This window comes from Sarcophilus harrisii, chromosome 2, assembly GCF_902635505.1.
Source record: "Sarcophilus harrisii chromosome 2, mSarHar1.11, whole genome shotgun sequence".
Taxonomy (NCBI): Eukaryota; Metazoa; Chordata; class Mammalia; order Dasyuromorphia; family Dasyuridae; genus Sarcophilus; species Sarcophilus harrisii.
Genome location: NC_045427.1, coordinates 627,163,131 through 627,184,525, shown reverse-complemented (window position 1 = coordinate 627,184,525; position 21,395 = coordinate 627,163,131). Strand labels below are relative to the sequence as shown.

The following is a 21,395-nucleotide window of genomic DNA, read 5'->3' as shown; positions in this document are numbered from 1 at the left end:
CATAAGTGGTAGGTAATATATATGAAACATTCCATACCCATAGGCTTCCTGTCTTCAGGAAGAGAAAAAAAAGAGCAATCGACTCTTCTCTAAGGCTAATTCATCATAATAAGTTCTCAACAATGAACATAATTTTATTTTTCTTTCCATTTATATTATTATGTATATTCTTTTTCTAGTTCTTCTTTGACGCTGCACCATTGACAACAGATTTCCTCAGGTTTCTTCCTTTCTTTTTAAAACAATGCATAGGTACTCTATTACATTAGAAAAAAAATACTGGTTTAGCTATTCATTTGGTCACATCTGATTGAAAAGTAGGCTGATTTCCAGAGTCTGGCATGAGTTTACTGTCTGAGAGTTGCTGTGATACCAGATGTCGTTCATAGCTATCAGATAAAGCCAGTTTTTAGTCAATTTTTCCATCAACCAAATTCTAGATATTTCCTAAAGTACCCAATAAAATGGATAATATTATATTCAGTAATATTATAGTGTATAGTCTAGAATATCAAAATCCTCCTTATGCAAAAGCATAATCTGTGAACACATCTTTTAAAATGATGGTAATTCAAATGGATTCAAATGTGGGTCCTTTGACTCGGAATTCAGTGCTCCTTCCATTAAATCATGATGCTAATTTGTGGTGCTGCTACAAGTATTTACATGGTGTGTTATGATTTATAAATAATTTTAAATATCAACACTAGCATTGAAAACAGCTAACATTATATAATATTTTAAGATTTATAATTTGCCTTTAATATATTATCCAATTTAATGTTAATTGATCTGATTATTAATTAATATCTAATGTATTATCCAAAAGGGGATAAGTATATTATAGGTAGAAAGTTGGACGAGATCTCAGAAGCCACTGAAAACAACCTTCTCATTCTGAAGATGAGGAAAGTTAATTTTTCTCTAGTTCTGGGTCTTTCCTGCTTGGCTTGGAATATGGCATTATTGTGTGCCTTGATATGAGTGCATGTTTCTGACTAAGTGAAGCTTAATTTTCACAGATCCTGGACCCAGTCCTAGGATTTACATAGAGATGCTCCAGGCTTAGGACAGTTGCTTATTCAAACAGCAGTATATCACACAAGTCTGAATCCATGAAACAGATGGGAGTCATATCACGCCAGCACTGAGTACAGGCAACTTAACCCCAGGTATAGGTGAAAAGGAACACCTCTACTGTTGATGGGGGGCCAGTGTATTCCACAGAATGCTAAGCAAACAGAGAAGATGATGGATGAGTCCATTGAGCCTCTGGTTATTTGGATCAAGCCCATTTTTACTAAAGAAGGGATACTGGCCATGATCTCTTCAGCTTCAACTTCAACTATTTCAACACTTCAATACTAATGAGAAAAATTTTATTTGATTACTTCAATGAAAACATAAGTAGACTATAACTTCTAGAGGAAAGGTATTCTTTAATCTTCATTGTCTTGACAAGTATCTGGCATGAGTTGTTCAGTTGTATTTGATTCTTTGTAATCCCATAATTTTTTTGGCAAAGACTGAAGAAGTCAGCCAATTCCTTCTCCAGATCATTTTACAGATGAGGAAATTGAGGCAAACTGGGTGAAAGAATTCGTTCATGGTCACACAGCTAATAAGTATCTGAAACCATATTTGAACTTAGGATGTGTCTTCCTTTCTCCGCCCTGGTTGTCTGGCTTCATTGTTCTCCACTGTTAGAGATTTCCATCCCTAATTTCATCCTCATTTCCTAAGGTTACTGTCAAATTTATAAAGGTGGCTGCTTTTGACTATAGCATACACTAAATATCACAGAAATATATTATATCTTGATTGATTGATTCAATAACTTAATGAATAAAATCCAAACTCTTTTTACCTGGCATTCAAGGCTATCCAAAATTTAATGCTTTTTACTTTTTCAGTATAATTTCACATTTATCTCCACTATCTTTCAGCCAATTTAGACAACTCAGTAGTCTCATAAGTCATCTAAATGTCACAGTAGATAGAGCACTGGGACTGGAATTAGGAAGACCTGCGTCCAAATTTGACTTCAGATATTTACTGCATTCCTCAGTTTCTTCATTCATAAAATGGGAATAACAATAGCTTCACTTCATAGATTTGTTATGAGTATCACATGAGATAATATTTGCAGAGTGCTTAATATATTATCTGCTACATGGGAAGAGCTAAATATATGCTTGTTTGTTCCTCTCCTCTACCACATGTTTCCTATTATTCTACCTCTATGCCTTTATATATACTTATAGCACAGTAGAAAGAATTCTTTATTTAGAGCTAGATAATTTAAATTCAAATTCTGGCTCTGATGCTTAGTATATGGATGAGACTGGGATAGATGATTTGTCTCTCTAGGATTAGTCTCTTTACCTGAAAGTGAGGATATGGGTTCCATGACTCCCATCTCTTCTGGGGGGAGGAAGAGACACTGAATTTAATTTTGGGTTGAAATGCCATCTTTCTCACTTATTATATGGTCAATCATTTAATCCTTCCTAGCCTCAGTTTCCTTATTGATAAAATGAGGTTGTAGAGATACATAGACTCCAGGGTCCCTATCAGCGCTAAGTCTCCTGAAATCTGTGATTCCATGTTTTCTATTAAGACTGTTCCATGTCCTTGGAATGCTTTTTACCCTGAATTTGTACCCCTTGAAATCTTATCCATGGCCAAAAGGCAAAGTGTCTGCCTGTCTGCTTGCCCTCAAGAAGTTCATAATCTAGCAGGATAAGCTACCAGCTATAATAATGCTACAACAGTACTTCTTTTCATAGATGTGGGTACCTTCTTCATCCAAGCAGGGTACGACTCCTCCATGCTCTTCATGATCAATGGGTTTCTGTGACCACCCAAAGGACAGGGTGTTTATGGATATGTGGCCCATCCTTTGATTATGGGTGAATCCTAACTAACCTAAGCTGATTATAGGTTGACAAATATGGAATTCTTTGCTACCCTAGACCCAAAACTTTTCAAGTTTAGTAGGATATTCCATTTAACTGGATTAAAAACAAACTTTGATGCATAGTTTAATAAAGTTTTTTGTTTTCAAAATATATGTATAGTTTTCAACATTCATCCTTGCAAAACCTTATGTTCCATTTTTTTCTCCCTTCCTTTCCCCTAACCCTTCTCCTAGACAGCAAGTAATACAATATCTGTTAAACAGGTATGATTTTTCTTTACATATTTCCTCAAATATGCTGCATGAGAAAAATCAGATCAAAAAGAAAAAAGTGAGGAAGAAAAAAATGCAAGCAAACAACAACAAAAAGAGTGAGAAAACTATATTATGATCACACTTAGTTCCCATAGTCCTCTCTTGATGAAGATGGCTATCTCTACCACAAGACCACTGGAAACAGTCTGAATCATCTTGTTTTTGAAAAGAGCCACATCTATCAGAATTGATCTTGATCTATATATTTTTAGCCCCATTTTTTGGGAACCTCAGGGATCCCCATCTATAAACCTATATTTCACAGGAACATAGAGTCAGAGGTGGAAGAGAACAGTTTCTTTGTCTCTCTGTCTCTGTCTCTCTTCCTCCTCCCTCTCTCCCTTTTCTCTTTGCTTCCTCCCCCACTCTCTTTTACAGATGGAGAAACTGAGGACCAAATCCTTTACTTGTCACTTTACTACCTTTGCTTATGTCCTACTCCCATACCCTTTCAGCACCCAGGATTACATCTATACCATAGGGAGACATCAGAGGAGAAAATTTGTGAATGTGGAACCATAAATCCCTCTCCTCCCATCAAAGTGTCATTCAGAATTTTATTCACCACACCGAGGAAGTAAGCTCTGACCTCAGGATTATTTGAATCATCTCCCCTTTTCCTTGCTGTTCTCAGCAACTTTTTATGCCCTTTGAATGGGTTGCTGCATCCTGAATGGCTGAATGTGGGCCAAACGCTTGCGGACTTGGCAAGAGGAGGGAGTGGAGGTAATAATAATAGCTAACATTTATGTAGCATATTAAAGTTTGCAGAATTTTATGTGACATCTCAGGTGACCATCATAATGATCCTGGGAAGTAGGTGCTGTTATCATGTCTATTTTGCAAATGAGGAAACAGGATGAGAGGTAATAGAACTTGTTCAGGGAGACACAGCAGAAAAGTATCAAAGGGAAGATTTGAATGGAGGTGTTCTGAGGGGGAGCCCACTACTCCATCCACTATGTTACCTACCTGCCTAAGGAGAAAGGTGAGAAAAAAAAAAGAAAAGAAAAACAGAAAGGGAAGGGAAAGAGAACAGTTTATATTATAATTTAAAAATGTGTGTTTGAAGCAGTTAGGAAGTGGATAGTGTCAGGCCTGGTGTAGGAAGGACTTCCATAGAACAAGTGCTATATAAATGTTAGCTATTATTATTGTTGTTTTTGTTATATCATACCCAAGAGTTGTGAGGTTATGACACAAATATGATAATATAACAGATATCTATTTGGGAGAGAACATAGAGGAACTTGTTCATCCCCTTTGCTTCCTGATGAACACAATATTTTATGGGATGAGAATAATTTCAACTGGTTTGCTCTAGGTAGCTCTGGCCACATGTGAGATAGAATCTCCTGTTGGTGCCCATTAAACATTGGCTCTGAGGCAAATGCAGCCAGAGTATTTATGTGTTTTTAAAGAATCAGGAAGCAGGCCAGACTGTCAGCTGGTCCTCCTCAGAGCCGTAGTACAAAGAACACTGGTTTTCAAATCAAAATACTTGAAGTTCAAGGCACAGCTCTGGGGCTTACTCAGTGGCCCTGGCTAGTTTTGCATAAAATCTATAAATCGGAGATACTTCACACACACACAGAATCTTAGATTCAAAGCTGAATAAAACCTCCACAGTCATTTATTCTACTCCCACTCTCTTTTATTTCATATTTCTTTAAAAAAACCCAAACAACCTCCCATTTAAAAAATTAGCATTTAATTTCTTTTCCTCTTACTTCTACAATTTAAAAGAAAAAAGCCCTCATAACCAACACATACAGCCAAATAAACTACATTTCCACATTGTCCCTGCCCCCAAATGTGTGTCTTATTCTTTATCTCAAGTTATCCATCTCTGTCAGATGGTGGGCAGCTAAGTTCATCTTCAGTCTTCTGGAATAATTATATTCATCAACACCTTCTTTTTACAGATGAGGAAACAGGGGACCAGATAGGTTAAGTTATTTGTCCAAGGTTATGTAGTTGTATGTACGTACCTACCTCATAGACTTCTTATTAAGTGAATGCTCTGAGAAACTTAATGCATGATAAAAATAAATGTGAGCTGTTTCCCCAGGCTGGAATAGAACCAAAGCTTCCCCAATTTCACATCCTTTCCCTTCATCCCCTTCATTGTATTCTTCTAGCTGCTGTGATGGCCTTGTTTAGGACCTTTGGAAAGTCCCCTCTCTACAGAGGTTCTCCCTGTGTAATTTGTTCAGTGTCTCACTGTTGCTTCTAGAAAAGTCTGGACTTGTCAATGGCTACAAGAGACAACATTTATTAAACCTTGACAGGAATTAGAAACCGTTCCAGACACTGGGCATTCAAGGAGGGAGAACAAATGGTCACTGCCCTCTGGCTACTTACAATCAGACATGTTTCCAGAGAGCTGTAGGATGTATTCAAATTAACTTTATGAATAGAAGGATCCATGTATAAGAAATAGCACAGTTTGTGTGCATGGTGTGTGTGTGGGGGGAGCAAAGAACTCTGAATTTGGAAGCAAGAAAGATGTGAGTTCAAATCCTATCTCATTCATTGTCTGGCTGTGTGATTATAAGACAAATTACATAACCTAAACTTCAGTTTTCTCCTTTGAAAAATGGGAATAATTATAATCATAGCACTTATCTTACAGGATTCTTTATAAAACACGAGATAAAAACATCTGGAAATTTTTTTTTTTCTTTTCTCCCCCCATCACGTTGATGTATTTTTTTTTAAATTCCAAATTCTCTTCTTTTCAGTCCCTCCCCTAATCATTGAGAAGGAAAGCAATATGATACCCATTATACATGTGAAGTCATGCAAAATATTTCCACAATAACAGGGCAATGTACTTTCAAGAGTGCTGAACATGCAATCAAGAAATACCTGACATTCAGCCCTACAACTGACATTTCTAGTTACGTGGTGATGGACAAGTTACTTAGCCTCATTATAAAATATGCCTCCCTTACAAGATTGTGAGACTCAAAGTGCACAATGTTTGTCAAGTGCTTGCAAATTTTGAATTATTATGTAAGTATCAACAATTACTATGTACAGTGCTTAGTAAACCTTGAAGTGTTCCATACATTCCAGGTGTAATATACACAGGAGGTAGATCATACCTTACTAGGATTCTAGCTAGAGAAGGATGGTTAGGGAGGGCTACAAAGGATGAGAAGGAGAGAAACAGAATTTGAACCTAGGTTCACTGTGATGGCTCTTGCAGTGTAGAACTGAACAAACTTTGCACAGATTGGATGTGACTCAGGTTTAGAATCTGGGTCATGGAACCCTGCACATGCGTAGGTACTTAGTAAATGCATTCTTTGGATGATAGCTCTAAAGTTTGACTTAAATGATTTAAGAGCCTTTTGCATTTGAAATTAAGACTATTTTCCATGTAATTAAATTTGTGTCATTACATTAAATGATGATGGAGCAAACTAGGTTTCATTGGTGGCTAGTGTCCTGAGTTTCTGATTGTCACTGATTTCTGGAAATAAATGAATCACCTGATTTGGTGATCTTGGTTGCAGGTAAAATAGATAATTTGACTTTTAGATTCAAGCTTAGCCCTGCTGTTGGTATGGTCTCTCTCTGTATAGAAAATATCCAAATGAGGGCCCCCCTGTTGCTGAAAAGGGGCCTTATTTTCTATAATTTCCTGAGCAGGAATCTCTCGCTGATATTTCTCCAGACTTGCTACATGTGGTCAGGAGTTGTGGCAATTCTCCCTCGAAGATGGCTGATGATAGATGAATGGCAGACTAAATTCAAATTGATCAAAATAGACCTGCCAAGAGTCTGAATAGAAACAAAACATTTGCCATCTATGAGACGCTCCTGCTTTTCTCAATATTAAAGAATGTTTAGTGCCCAAAGGCTTAGTCATAAGGTACACAGATGAACATTGGGAAGCTTATGAGGTTAGCGGGTCCAAGGTCATGGAACATGGGATAGATGAATTTTGATGAGGGGTATATGAATGGATCTGTATATAGATTAGGACAAAAATTGGTTTTAGGGGAAAAATTCAATACCAGTTGAATTAAAAAAACCACCTAGGTACACATAAGATGTAAAAATATTCTAGAGGAAGGCCTCTAGTGTGCTGGGCAATAATAGCTGAAATCCAAATTTTTTTTGCAAAATGCTCCACAATGGTGTAATAAACTGGATCTGGAGTCAGAAGAATTGGGTTTAACTCTCAAATTGGCCATTTTCTAGCTCTGTGACCTTGGAAAAGTCATTAAACTGTTTAAAGCTCTTTCCGTCTGTAAAAAAAAAAAAAAGTAATTGGAGTAAATCACTTTTACAGCCTTTTGCAGCTCCAAACATATGATACCATGTGAGATAGTCAAGAATACATTATTCTCATCTCTGTTTTATGATGATGAAACTGAGGGTCAGAGTGGTTGTAAATTGCTTTCAAACATATATTAAGATGGGCAAAAGATGTCATCTGAATTAAGGTTTTCCTCACTCTAGATGCAATACTCTATCCTTTATCTCACACTATCAAAATAGATCCTCTTTGTGAGATTATTATTATTTATAATAATAATAACTTTTATGTAGTGTTTTAAGGTTTGTAAAGCACTTTACAAATATCTCTTTGATCCTTACCTTTACTCCACCCTTCCTGGAAAAAAAATAATCAAACAACGGCTTGAGAATTCTGCTATTTTCACCTCCATTTTGCAGATAAGGAAGAGGCACAGAAAGATTAAGTGACTTGCCTAGCCATCAGTTACATATTAAGTTTTTGAGGCTTGATTTGAACTCAGTTCTTCCTGATTCCATATCCAGCTTTCCACCTACAGAGTTATAGCCTAGGGAGAACACAACCCATAATTACACAGTATGAGGTTATATCAAATTTGCTATTTGTGCCTTTGGTTCCATTAGTGGCTACAATTGAGGTTCTAGAATTTTTGAAGTTTTTAAACATAGAATTTCAAAATCAAATAGTTTTTTTTTTAACAATATACAATTAGATTAAAATAATTAATTGATTTTCCACTCTCTGGAGACAGAAAAAAATACTTTGTCCTATTTTGATAAGCGATGATCCAGGACAACATACTGTCCTGGTATTATTATTTCATATTCAATATTCCATAAATTATGTTGCAAAAATATATTTTTTCTTTTTTGTTATTTGTTCCTATATTGCTTCCTTTTGTTGTTCCTATTTGTTCCTTTTTGTTAAATTCCAAATATTGGCATTTAAGTTCAGCTTATGTGGGATCTCCAAAAACATTCTTGGAAAAGTTCCTGGGTCTTACAAAAGGACAGAGATGATGTACTTCTATATATATATTTTATTTCTGTGAGGTGTCTATATTTTGGAAGCCTTTCTTTCTCTTGTTCATTCAAATTTCATTCATGGGAGATTGACTATTTGCTATGGCCACATTTACTAAAATATTTTTTTCCTTAAATTTTTGTGGATCAGTGGTTTTTCTAGCCAATTATGGATTCAGGTTTTATCTGTGAAAAATGCTAAAATTCCATTACAGTCTTTTTGTTGAATTCTCAAGGATATTTTGAGAACTGTCTTTATAGGAGAGGGATTTGTTTTCTCGGTCTGTAATAGAGAACTTCTCTGTTTATTTCTAGTTGCTAAATCCAGTCTTGCTAGGTATCCTGTAGGTGCTAAATTTTTGCAGTCTTCCACAATATATTGCTGTTTTTACTGTTTCTTATTATGATCTTTATTGATCAATAAACCCAGGTACCTCAAGGATAACATGTCTCTAATCACTGGTGGCAATGATCTTGAATTGACTTGTCATCATAAACCTTTTTTATAAATACAAATTCTATTTATCAGCTGTATCATTATTTCCATTATTATCATCAACATCTAACTGAAATATTAACTTCTTCCCCAGAAGTCTTTCCTAATCTTTAAATCCTGGCCATGAGAGCTCTCCCCAAGAGCCTCATAACATTCATTCTTCATTTTATGAAGATCTAAGAGATTTGATTTAGAGCTGGAAAAAACCCAAGTAGACATCCAGTATGATTGATGATATTGTGCAGTTGCTCCAGTCAGGTTTGACTCTTCATGCCCCCAGTGGGGTTTTCTTAGCAAAAATATTGGAGTAGCTTACCATTTCCTTTTGCAGTTCATTTTACAGATGGGGAAATGGAGGTAAACAGGGTAAAGTGATTTGCCCTGGATCATACAGTTAATAAATATCTGAAGCTGGACTTGAATTCAGGTCTTCCTGACTTCAGGTCTAATGCTTTATCTATTGAGCCATCAAGCTGCCCGATCCTTCATTTTTACAGATGAGGAAATTGAGGTCTAGAGAAGTTAAGTGATGTGCCCAATGCCTCATGGGCAGTAAATGTTAGAGATGAGATTTGAAATCAGAACATCTTTGTCTAAATTCTGTGGTCTTTCTACTACCTCATCCTGAACATTAGAATTTTCTGTGTCTTTACTACTACTAAATTGTAAAATTCATGAAGGTAGGTGTTTGAAAGTCTTATGTAAACGTCATATTTCACACAACACTTTGCACCTTGATTCACACATAGCAAGGTTTTCTTTTGTTTTTAGTCTGGTTCCTGAGTAAGCTGATGATTTAATGGATTTCCTGATGATATTCTCTTTTTCCCTCTTCCTCTCCCTTTCCTTCTCCCTCTCCTCTCTTTTCCTCTTTGTTTTCTCTCTTTTTTCTTCTCTGATCATTTTTCTCCATTCCCTCTTTCTTTTCCTTTCTCCTTTCCCCATATCTTCTCTATCTCACCTTACCCTTTTTGTCTTTTCTAGATATCCGTGGATTGCAGAGCTTTCTGGACCAAGCCTCCAGATTGGGGCTGGATGTATCTTTACAAAAGGTGGATAGAAACATCAGTCGAGTGTTTACCAGCCTCTTTACCACCATGAAGACTGAGGAGCTAAATCGCTACCGGGATACACTACGTCGGGCAATTTTGCTGCTTAGTCCTCATGGAGCCCAGACATTCATCAATGAGGTCAGTGAGCCGGTTTATTTGTCATGGAATGGAATAGAACTTGGCTAGGTGAACTCCTGCACCTGGAATTCACCTGCCAGGAGTTCTTCTTGAGGCTATTTTTCTTCTTGATGATGAGGTAAAGGCTGCTTTGGATTAAGGTACACAAAGAAGTGGGACTGGTATTCACCATAGTGCATTGGAGGTTGCCAAATAATTCTCTATGTGTGTCTTTGTTTGTGTGGTGAATATTTTAATATATTTTTTTTTAGAAACAGAAGTTTACTATATCAAAAGCTACATAATGTCAGTATTGTCTGTTGTATATGGCACAGTGATGTTGTTTCAAAGGTCATGAGGCAAGGATCTGGGACCTTTGCTCCCTTCTCTCATCTCCTCGTTCCATTTATCCATTCCTCCCACTACTTCAAGGAGTGTACCAATAAAATGCAATTATTCTCAGGGCTGTTTCATATATTGTAGATACTCTTTTAGTATGTCTTAGCACACCAAAATTGCACATTTGTTTATCTGAGCAGGGCAACACATTGTGCTTGTGTTTATTTTTGGTTCCTGAGGCTACTTATCACTTAATATAGGGGTCAATTTTAATGATGCATTTGAAGTAAAAGCCCCCAGAGTGCTCAGAAATTATCACTTAGGAAACAGATCATTAAGTTGAGACTAGAAGAGTCAATAGACAAACATACTCTACTATTATAGTGATGACTGATGGGGTCAGCTGATGAAGAACATGGACAAGATGGCTAAAGTTAACTTAATTGTTGCTTAAGTGTTGAGTTCAATTAAATGCACAAATAGGGGTGATGGATTTCTCGAGTGTATTCTGGGCTTTCTAATGGATTTGTACATTTTGTCTTTCCTCTTTCTGTCAAGCTCCATTGAACTCTCTCTGGAGGCCACTTTCTATCACGGACTGAACTTTCTAGCCTATCTTGGGCAATTTGGCCGGTACTGATTTTTATGTCATCTTTGTGAAGAGGGTCTAGTAAGGAGAAGCATTTGCTCAAATACCATTTGCTATTTTACCAGCAAATGTGAAAACTTTTACTTTGCAATCATTGGATGGTTGTTTTCTGCTTTTCAAAATGTTAACCACAGAGCCTGTGACAGGGAGAAGAGATAAAACTCCATAGGATATTGGATTCTGAAACAAGCCACCCATTTGGAAAGACTGATAAAGGGAAGGGAGAGAAGTGAAAACTTAATTAAGTTCTGGGCAGTGATAATATGACACCGAGGATAGACAGTAAATGTATTAATAGTCATGTGTAATATGCATCTTCCTGAACTAAAGCTTTAGACCATTAAGTGACCCCTGGGGTGAATACTTTAAGTGGAAACTTAAAAACATGGCCCCTAGGGTTTCAGATGGGCACAGCAGAAATAAATGGTGGTGAATTATAAACAGACACTCTCTTTTTTATTAAGTCATTTTATCCCTGCTCCATGTTAAGAGTCCTGCAAGTTATACAGGTAAATATCACCTAATAGGAATAACTGCTTCCATGAAAATATAATGTTGTATTAAATAATGTTATAAAGAGAAACGAGTTTTGTAAGAACAAGGAGAGTTGAATAAATGAATTACTGGAAAGCAGTCTTTAAGTGCCTTTTATGAGCCAAATACTGTACCAAGTGCTGAGGATAAAAACAGGAAAAACTAGATAGTCCCTGATGAAGGAGCTCACATTCTAACTAGGAGAGACAACACAAAAAAGCCTTCTGCAGAGTAGATGGGGGTGGGGGGGGTGGGAGAATGGCAAGACTTAGAGATCTTTACATTAGCTGTAATCTTCTTGTGATCTGGGACTAGGTCCTTCCCTCTTTCTTTGCCTTCCCAATGCTTAGCATTGTGCTTGGCACAGAGTAGGAATTAAATAAAAACTAATAGACTGAATGGCAGAATAAAAAATGGGGAGCGTTGGGACTCACCACTTCCCTAGGGAGTGATTTAATTAATGTTTGGGCTTGGAGGTGGGAGAGACTGTCACGGTCCTGGCCCAAAGGTGATGTGGGGGCCCACTGGAGACATGTAGGTACAGCAGAATAAACTGATGCTTTCCACAAAGCTCCAGGCACACAAGGCTTAAAGAAGTTGACATCCCCCCAACAGAGGATAGGTTTCTCTTTGGCTTTCATACCTCCAACACATATCACAGAAGCTGAACTATAGGTGGCACTTAATAATGGTTTGTTGATTGAGTTGAAGCCCAAGCTGCCCTTTGAAGGCAGAGAAGAATTCTAATAGGCAGCGATGTAGAAGGAGTGCTTGGAAACAGATGGCTGGAAGCAAGAGAAAACAGGAGGAGACCAAGCATATGAAAGCAGTCCATTTTAGCTAGAGGAAGGGGGAGAAGTTGATATGAGACTGTATTGAGTCCATGGGGAAGAACATGGAAGAAAAGAGAGCAAGGGATGAGTTGTTTTAGTCTCAGGGCATAGAGACAACAAGGTTGGCCGTGGTATGGAATAGCTCAGTTTTAATTTCTAAATAATGAAAGTATTATTTGGGCTACACCTATGGTGTTTGTTGCAAACACTTCTTTTGCATATTTTTTTAGCAAGGAGAAAGAGTAAAGACCTCATTAGGCACTAGGATAGTCAGAGGGACTTAACAATGTCAAATTAAAAGTATTCTGAGACATCTGGTTTGCTTAAACTTTTTCCATTTGCGACCATTTTTGTTCAACCAATTTTTACATATATAAAGTATACAAAATGAATATGCAAATCAAACATTTACTGATAATAAATCATAATTTCAAGATCCCCACATTCAGTGACAAGACCTATATGAGGTTGTGAACCACAACTGAAGAAGCTGGACTTTAGCTCATCCTTGATTTATAAATGTTTTCAGTATAGTCAAATTTTTTCCTGGCACTCTCTGTTCTTCACAGATATGGAAACACTGCTACTATGAGTCACTGTGGAGGATACCCAGCTGAAGCCAAGGGGCAGGGTGAACTGTCACTAACCCAACCCATCTTATATGCCCTGGGACTTGTCCTGTGTACATAGCTCTCAGAAAGAGGTCTCAGAATAACTTGAGGAGGGAACTGGGAACAATTCTTGCCTTCCATCAGAAACAAAAAAAAGACATCAGACTATCAGAACAGCCTCCCAGCCAGGTTACAAAAGTGATGAAAAGAATGGAGGTCAAGCCCTGTGAGGGGGATCAGAACATTCTGGGACTGAAAGGAAAGGTAATTGAAGGGGAAGTAAAGAGCTGCTGAAAGTGGGAGAGGGTATGACTTGAAAGGGAGATTTTTGATTTTCAAGAGACCAAGGACCTTTTAAAAGGTGGGTGGGTCACCTAGGACATGAAAGAGAAGTAGGGATTGCCATGTTTCCATGAAGACGATTGTGTCTTGAGTTCATAACAGAGACAGAGTCACCAATGCAGGTCATGTATATCTCATTCCTTGATGATAAAGAACTGAAGAAATAAGTGAGGCCCATCTCATACTCATAAAGAGGGCTCCTAAGATCTGATCCAAGTCCTGTTTCCTTTTTCATGGATAATGTAGGGCTGTGGCCACACTATTTTTTCAGGAGTTGAATAGACTTATTTTTTATGTTAAAATAAATGTTAAATCCAATATATGCATACATATTTATACAGTTATCTTGCTGCACAAGAAAAATCAGATCCAGAAGGAAGAAAAAAACTGAGAAAGAATGCAAGCAAAAAACAACAGAGAGACTGAGAATGCTATGTTGTGTTCCACACTCAGTTCCCACAGTTCCCACAGGCCTCTCTCTGGGTGTAGATGGCTTTCTTTATCACTGAACAAGTAGAACTGGTTTGAATCAGATCATTGTTGAAGAGTGCCACGTCCATCAGAATTGATCATTATATAGTTTTGTGGTGTGGCCATTCTTTGGAGTTCACTCATATATCTCTTTGGTTTCCCAAAGTGTTGGATGTACTTAAAAAATAAGCTTGCCCACCTGAATTTGTGGAAAACTGGCTGCAGCCTATTTTTTCAGTTTTATCTCACTCTACCCCTTTTCATGATTTTGTGCAGCAATTAGATGGATCTGCTTAAAATAATATCACAGACTTAGAAAGGAAGGGACCTTAAAGGTTATGAAGCCTAACCCCATTATTTTTAGGTAAGGAACCTGAGCCACAGTGAGGGTTGCTTACATGGTATCTGAACTTGTGAAGTTGAACGCAGATCTAATGTCCTATCTACTACATTGTACTTGTAATATTCTTAAAGATCCTCCTGCCCTCTTCTATTCTTATGTATTTTTTCTTTTCTCTGACTGAAGGAATCTTCACTTCCTTCAAAAGCCCAGTTCAGGAGTCACTTAATCCATTATTTTTCCCCCACAACCCTCTTCTTCCTTTCCCTAGTTAAAAATAATTTCTCCAATACCTTCAGTTGATTGTGGTTTCATTCCTTTGTTTCTATTCATCTTATCTTGTGCCATTTTTATCCTGTCCTCCATATTCATCTATATGCTCTTTAGAAAGACTAAATGTATTGATTTTGATCTTAGCATCTCCAGTGTCTACCTCAGTACTATGCATACAACACTCCATACATTTCAATCAAATGACTAGAATGAAGAATTCAGCTCAAATGGAAAAAACATTATTAAGTGCATTTTATGAAATGCTATGCATGATGTCTAATTATGGATGCAAGAGTGAATAAGAGGTCATTTCATCTCCTACTCAGAAACTTCCAATGACTCACTATTGCTCTCAGGATAAGATACTCTTATTTGGCATCAAAAGTTCTTCCCGATCTGGCATCGGTCCACTTTCACAGTCTTATTATACCTCACTTACCTTCACATTCTACATATAAGCTGGTCTACTGGTTGTTATTTGCACTCAATATTCCCTTCACCATTTCTGTGCTTTAATACAAGCCACCTCTCATGCCTAGAATTTATTTCTACCTCCCTAGTACCTCTTAGAATAACTTGCTCTTAAAATGGAAGTGATATTACACAAACTTTTTCTTGATCCTCCCAGATATTAATGCTTCTTTCTAAATTGCTTTAGTGTTAACACTATATACATACACCCAATGTGTAGATGAGTGTATTTATACATATAAAAATGTAACATTTGTGTGTATATATATATATATATATATATATGTACATGTTATGGGCCTTTTCCTCAATCACAGAATGTAAACTCTTTGAGAATAAGGATTGTTTCTTTTTTAAAAAAAATCTTTTCAAATTCATTGTCAAGAATGGTTTCTGGCACATATCAGGAACTTAATGAATATTTAATTTTTTGATTCTTGAGTCTAGCATGGCTCCTTGATTCATAGATAACAAATGTAGGGTGGTGGGAAAAACAGAAGCCATCTAGTTATTTCCCTTTCTTTCCCAGTTCTTTCCCAGTGAGTAAAGTGAGGCATGAAGAGATTAAGATTTGTTTAAGAGATAGAATCAAGATTTGTGCACAAATCCAAATATAGCCCTACCTCCACTGTAACATACTTACTCTATGCTTTTGAACTTAGATCCCAAAGAAGATACAAAAACAACAAAATAGGATACTTATTGTGGGGTGGAGGGTCTGATAAGGTTAATGTTAGACATAATGAGCATAAGGAGCCAGTGTGATGTTAGGAGATGTAGGAGAATTTGAAATAAAAATGTGGAACTCAGAGATAGAGCTCAGATCTAGAGATAATCATAAGAATTATCCAAGGAAATTGATCACTGAAATATAGAGTACATGAGATCCCCAAAAGAGGGAGGAGAGAAGAATTTTTGATACCAAATAAAGTCCTGGGGTATAGAGAAGTTACATCTACATTTGGTTGGTACAGAAAGAAAAGCCAGTGAAGGGGATAAGAAGGTTTTTGCTGAAAGTCATTCAAGGAACAGAAGGTAAAATGTTTTAAAACACAGGAGAGGATATTAGTGAAGAGAAAGCTATCATCTAGAGTATCCAGAGTTGGAGAGATTTTGAAGAGGAAAATTTTAAGACGGCTGTCTTGGAGAAAACAATTTCCGGGACAAAAGAGATAATGATGGAGATGGAAACCAAACTGTGAGGGAGTAAGGAATACGTGGGTGGGTAGGGAACTGCAGAAGGTACTTATAGCTTTCACTTAACAGTGAAGAGGGGCAAATGCAAAGGACAAGGAAGTTTTATGGATAGATTGATTAATTTTTTAAAGGCAAGACAAGTGCATTTGCAATGAGGAGGAAAGTAATCAGTAAAGATGGAGAGATTCATGTCAAATTGTAATTGAGAGAGAGGAGGTGATCAACAGAGCAAGTTCCTTAAAGACTGGTTATCTATTAACATAACCAGATAATCTGGTCTCCACTTCTAAGATAACAAACACATATTCTTCTCTGTAGCCAGAATTTCCTTTCTATCTTTATCCTACCTTAAAATGTATTATCTTTCTCTTTAATCTCATTTTAACCCTCAATTCCTTTGCCTCTTCCCTATTATCTCAGCTCATTATCCACATTCAAGTTTTACTCATTTCACTACAATTTGGACTACAAAGCTGAATATTTAAGTGGTATACTTGAATACCCTTGAATCCAACACTACCCCAATTAATGCAGACACTGACCCAGACATCTGGGTCTGTATTCACACATGTAGGTGGATATTGAAAAGCCCTTACCCATTTAGAGAGGATTGTGGGGCTTTAGGCCATTTCATGAAGACACATGATTCCATTTAAGAGACATCTCAAGATTGACTAAAATAATCAGACACAAATATATAAATAAATACAATGTATGTGTATACATATGTAGCACTAATTAAGAATGTTGGTTACATCCTTAAGAATTAACTTCTAGTCCATAAAGCATTAGAAGATATAATTATCTCTTTGCCATATATAGACATGTATAGGTATGCATGTATACACACACACTTACACACATATGTCATACATTTGTACCTATTAATATATTTTATGTTCAAACTCATTCTTTCCATGGGCCCTTCTCTATCTTTGGAGAATACTCACCAGTGTTTTTTTTTTTTTTTTGGAGGGGGTATGTTTTACACTGTTTTTACCGTGTCATTTTAAGTCTAATGATTAATTTTTAGTGATAATCACATTGGTAGAGCCTTATTAGTCATCAATACAAGAAATCTAGTCTCTCATTAGTATTTCTAGGACTCTAGAAGGAATACTCAGCTGATTCTGTGAGGATCTCAACCCATGAGCATAACCCAGGAAAATAACTCCAGAAAGAATAACCCCAGTGTTATGTATAAATTTCATATTGAATCATTATCAAACTTTCCATAAAATCTATTGACAACTTTGCATTAAGCCTTCCACCATCTCTGTTATTTTCAGCAGTTGACCTTGCTTCCTAAGATGTGGTTATGTTCATGGGTAACTGGAGTAGAATGGAGATTAATGACATGTGAATTCATAAGGTTGAGGAGTGATAAGAACAAGTATCTGAGGATTTTCAGCATGGAGATTCATCTGGATTAGAATAGAAATAAAAACTTGGAGTCAGTTTAATTCAGTAATTCAACAAACATTTATTAAATACCTATTGTGTTCAAGTTACTGTGCTAGATGCTGGGAAGATAAAAAATAAAGACAAAGATATGAATATGTCTTCCTATCATCAGGAAGTTTAAATTCAGTTGTGATAATAAAACAATTATATTATGTAGATATAAAATGGATAAAATACATAATATATAAAGCAATCCAATATTTTTTTTTATCAGTGAGATATTTCAACAATGATTCAAATTGGCTTTTCAAATTTTGATCACTTAGCTGATAAAACTGGGGTGAAGATTTCTCTGAAGGCTATATTATATAAAATCTAGAAGCAGCAAGCTACAATTGAGGAAGTCCTAAATTAAGAGTCATTGGCCTATAGTTAAATTCCTGTTTTTCTTCAGTCATTTTCAGTTATGTATGATTCTTATAGTGACCCCATTTGGGATTTTCATGACAAAGATACTTCAGTGATTTGCCATTTCCTTCTCCAGCTCTTTTTATAGATGAGTAAACTGAAGCAACAAAGTTAAGTGATTTACCCAAGCTCACACAACTAGTAAGTGTCTGAGGCTGAATTTGGACTCAATAAGATGAGCCTTTTTGATTCCAGATCTGGCTCTCTGTGTACTATACCACCATCTCTACTTTCTATTATTACATGTGTGATCTTAGGCTTTAACTTTTAACTTAACTTTTTTGAGAATCTCAATTTCTCATCTGTAATAGATGGCATTTTAAGTCCTTTTTCCCTCTGAATTGTTGATCCAATGACTGCCCAATTTGGGGTAGGAAAATAGGTAGATTATGAGTTACTCATCCTTTTCCTTTGAGTTGAATCCTAAAAGAAGAGGAGAATTTTGATAGGTGGCAACTGAGTTACATTTTAGAAACAGGAGATAGAAAATGGACATCCTACATTACTCTGATACTTTGATGTGTGAGAGGAAACTACAGATGGCATGCTCATATAAGCTCTTTTGTTGTTGAGTCATTTTTCAGTCCTATTTGACTCTTCATCACCCCATTTGGGGTTTTCTTGGAAAAGATGCTGGAGTGGTTTGCTATTTTCTCCTCCAGCTCATTCTACAGCGTTAAGTGACTTGCCCAGGGTCACAGCTAATAAGTGATGAAAGAAGATTTCAACTTAGGAACATATGTCTTCTTGAGTTCAGACCCAGCACTTTGTCTACCACGTCACCTAGCTACCTCAAATAAGTAGCCTCTATCTGCCATTGAATCTATTCAAAGGTTTCCTCTGGACTAGGAGTTCTTAATCTGGGATCCAAGGATGCTCAAGGATCTCATGAATAAATTTCAGTGGGTCTGTGAATTTGAAATATATATATATATATATATATATACAATTTTTATTTTCACTAACCTTTCATTGAAATTTGGCATTTTCTTTAATTATATATTTTAAAAGTAATTTTATTGATTTCTTTTATTTTTTGTAACCACAGTTTGTTTCTCCCAGTATTCCTCAATTCCCCCTTCAGAGAAAAATTCCATGTGACAAATAAAAATAAAAGATGAAATTCAGCAAGACTGATAAATAAAATGGAGAAGTCTGAAAATATGTAACAGTTTACATATTTTACAGTGTTACATACTTGCTGAACAGTGACATTGGCTTCCTTGTTGTTTTGCTGCTTCTCATACAAGACACTCCTCCCAAACTGAGTTATTCTTACTTGTAGTTGCCCAGGTCTACAATTCTCATCTTCCTCATCTATTCTTCTTGGATTCCCTGACTTCGTACAAGTCTTACCTTCTGCAAGAAGTTTTTCCTGGTCATATTCCATCTTAGTTTCTTTCCTGTTATTATTTATCTCCAATTTATTCTGTTTCTATTATATTCATAAACAATTGTTTGCTTGTTGTTTACCCCATTCTATCATGAGCTCCTTGAGAGCAGGGGCTTTTTTTTGCTTTTCTGTGTGTCCCTTGTACTCAGCATAAGGCCTGGAACAAAATGTTTTTATTAAATGCTTCTTGACTGATTGACTGAATGATCTCCTATATCTGCAGTTGAGTGAGGACAGAGTGTCTTTTCACACTATTCTTTTGGGAACATACTTGTTCTTTGTCATTTTGAAACATTCCCTTTTGATTGTTTTGTGATTGTACACATTATATTGTGAGATATAGTGCATTGATTTCATCACACACAGTAGGGTTCATGACACACACTTCTACTTTAGACCTTTCTAGTTTATTGGTCATTTGGCTCTGATGGAAAACAAATTGACCTTAAAAGCAAAGGAATTATGCTAACTTGATTCAATGTACTGTATTTTAGCCCCTTTAATTAATTTTGAGAAATGATGCTATATTCCTTGGAAACAACTCAGAGCATTTAGTCTGGGAATGTAAACATAGGATGGTTACTTGGGAGCAGTTGCCTAATAGCTTGCTCAGGTATTTAACTAATCACCTGCCAGTATCACTCTCAGGGTCGGGTCATGATGTCCTGAGCAGCTTTATGATGTTTTGTTCCTTCCCGGGAATAAATGACCCAGGACACAAATGCAGTGCAGGGACTTATTAACACTAATGCACCTCTCTGATTTCTCAGAATGTTCCCAGCAATGTTTTTGTCATAGTATAAACAGGGAAGCATTATTTTTCCAACAGTGGCTAATCTCCTCCCCCCATCACACAGATGATATGAGCTCAGGTTCTGATCTCCCCAATGCTTAGATTTCCTTATGTTTCTAAGGATATGTTTTCTCCCTTTCATATGAATCTAATCTCTTTGTTCACCCCCACTTCCATAGGCATCTGATTAAGATTGAGCAAATCAGGAGGATTGGTAGCTTCAGGAGATATTATTTCCAAGTGGTTAACTATGGAAACTCTGATTATCTGGCTAGCATTTGCACATGGCTGGGTACATTCAAAGGACAATTTTGGCCAAACAGTTCCATGAAATTCAACAGACCATGTTGTGACAGTGCTTGTCAGGCTAAATGCTGAGTAGTTGCTATGCTTTTGGAATATTTACTCCCTAAGCTTTAAAGCACAGTTGGTTGAGCTTAGAGTGAGATCAAATATGAGGGAGCTGGTAGCTGAAGCTTTCTGTTGGGAGTATGGAATCTTCACTCCATTCTGGCCTCCCCTACTAAAGTGCCCTGACCCCAGAGAGACTTTCATGTTCTCTTTATGATCCCATACTGAGCATAATGTAGCTATCAATTTTATGATATTGCTGTCATTTCAGCTATCGATATTCATTGCTTAAGTTACAAATTAAATTTTAATTATTTTAGCAATTTCCTGTTTCCTAGATTATTCCAATAGGTTCCTACCTGTAATCACAACTCTCAATCTTCCTTTTTTAAAATTTGTTTTGTACACAACTGCCAAATAATCTTCCTAAAGCTCAGGTTGGATTGGGCCATTTCCCTGCTCAAGTTCAGTGGGTCTTATTTAAATCTAGCATCAAATACAAACTCCTGGATTTGGCATTTAAAGCCCTTTGTGATCTGGAGGCAACTACCTTTCCAGATATATTTCATGTTACTTCCTTTTATATAGTCTTTATTCTAAACAATATGATCTTGAAGACTTCTATTCTTTCCCTGCTTTTTTGCTTTAGAAGAAGCTCTCATCCTAGTCTGAAATGCATTTCTTTCTCACCTGCATTTCTTAAGATTTTTTTTTGCCACTTCATATCCAGA

The 21,395-nt window shown here is 36.5% G+C and overlaps 1 protein-coding gene across 2 annotated transcripts in view; it reads left to right on the top strand.

The window, feature by feature from the left end:
- Positions 1-21,395, top strand: part of GRID1 (glutamate ionotropic receptor delta type subunit 1) — a 1,098,515-nt gene that overhangs the window by 512,321 nt on the left and 564,799 nt on the right. For both annotated transcript variants that reach the window (XM_031956732.1, XM_031956733.1), the window contains exon 4: positions 10,011-10,216. In XM_031956732.1, coding sequence (XP_031812592.1) covers positions 10,011-10,216 — 206 coding nt within the window. The remainder of the gene's footprint in view (positions 1-10,010; positions 10,217-21,395) is intronic.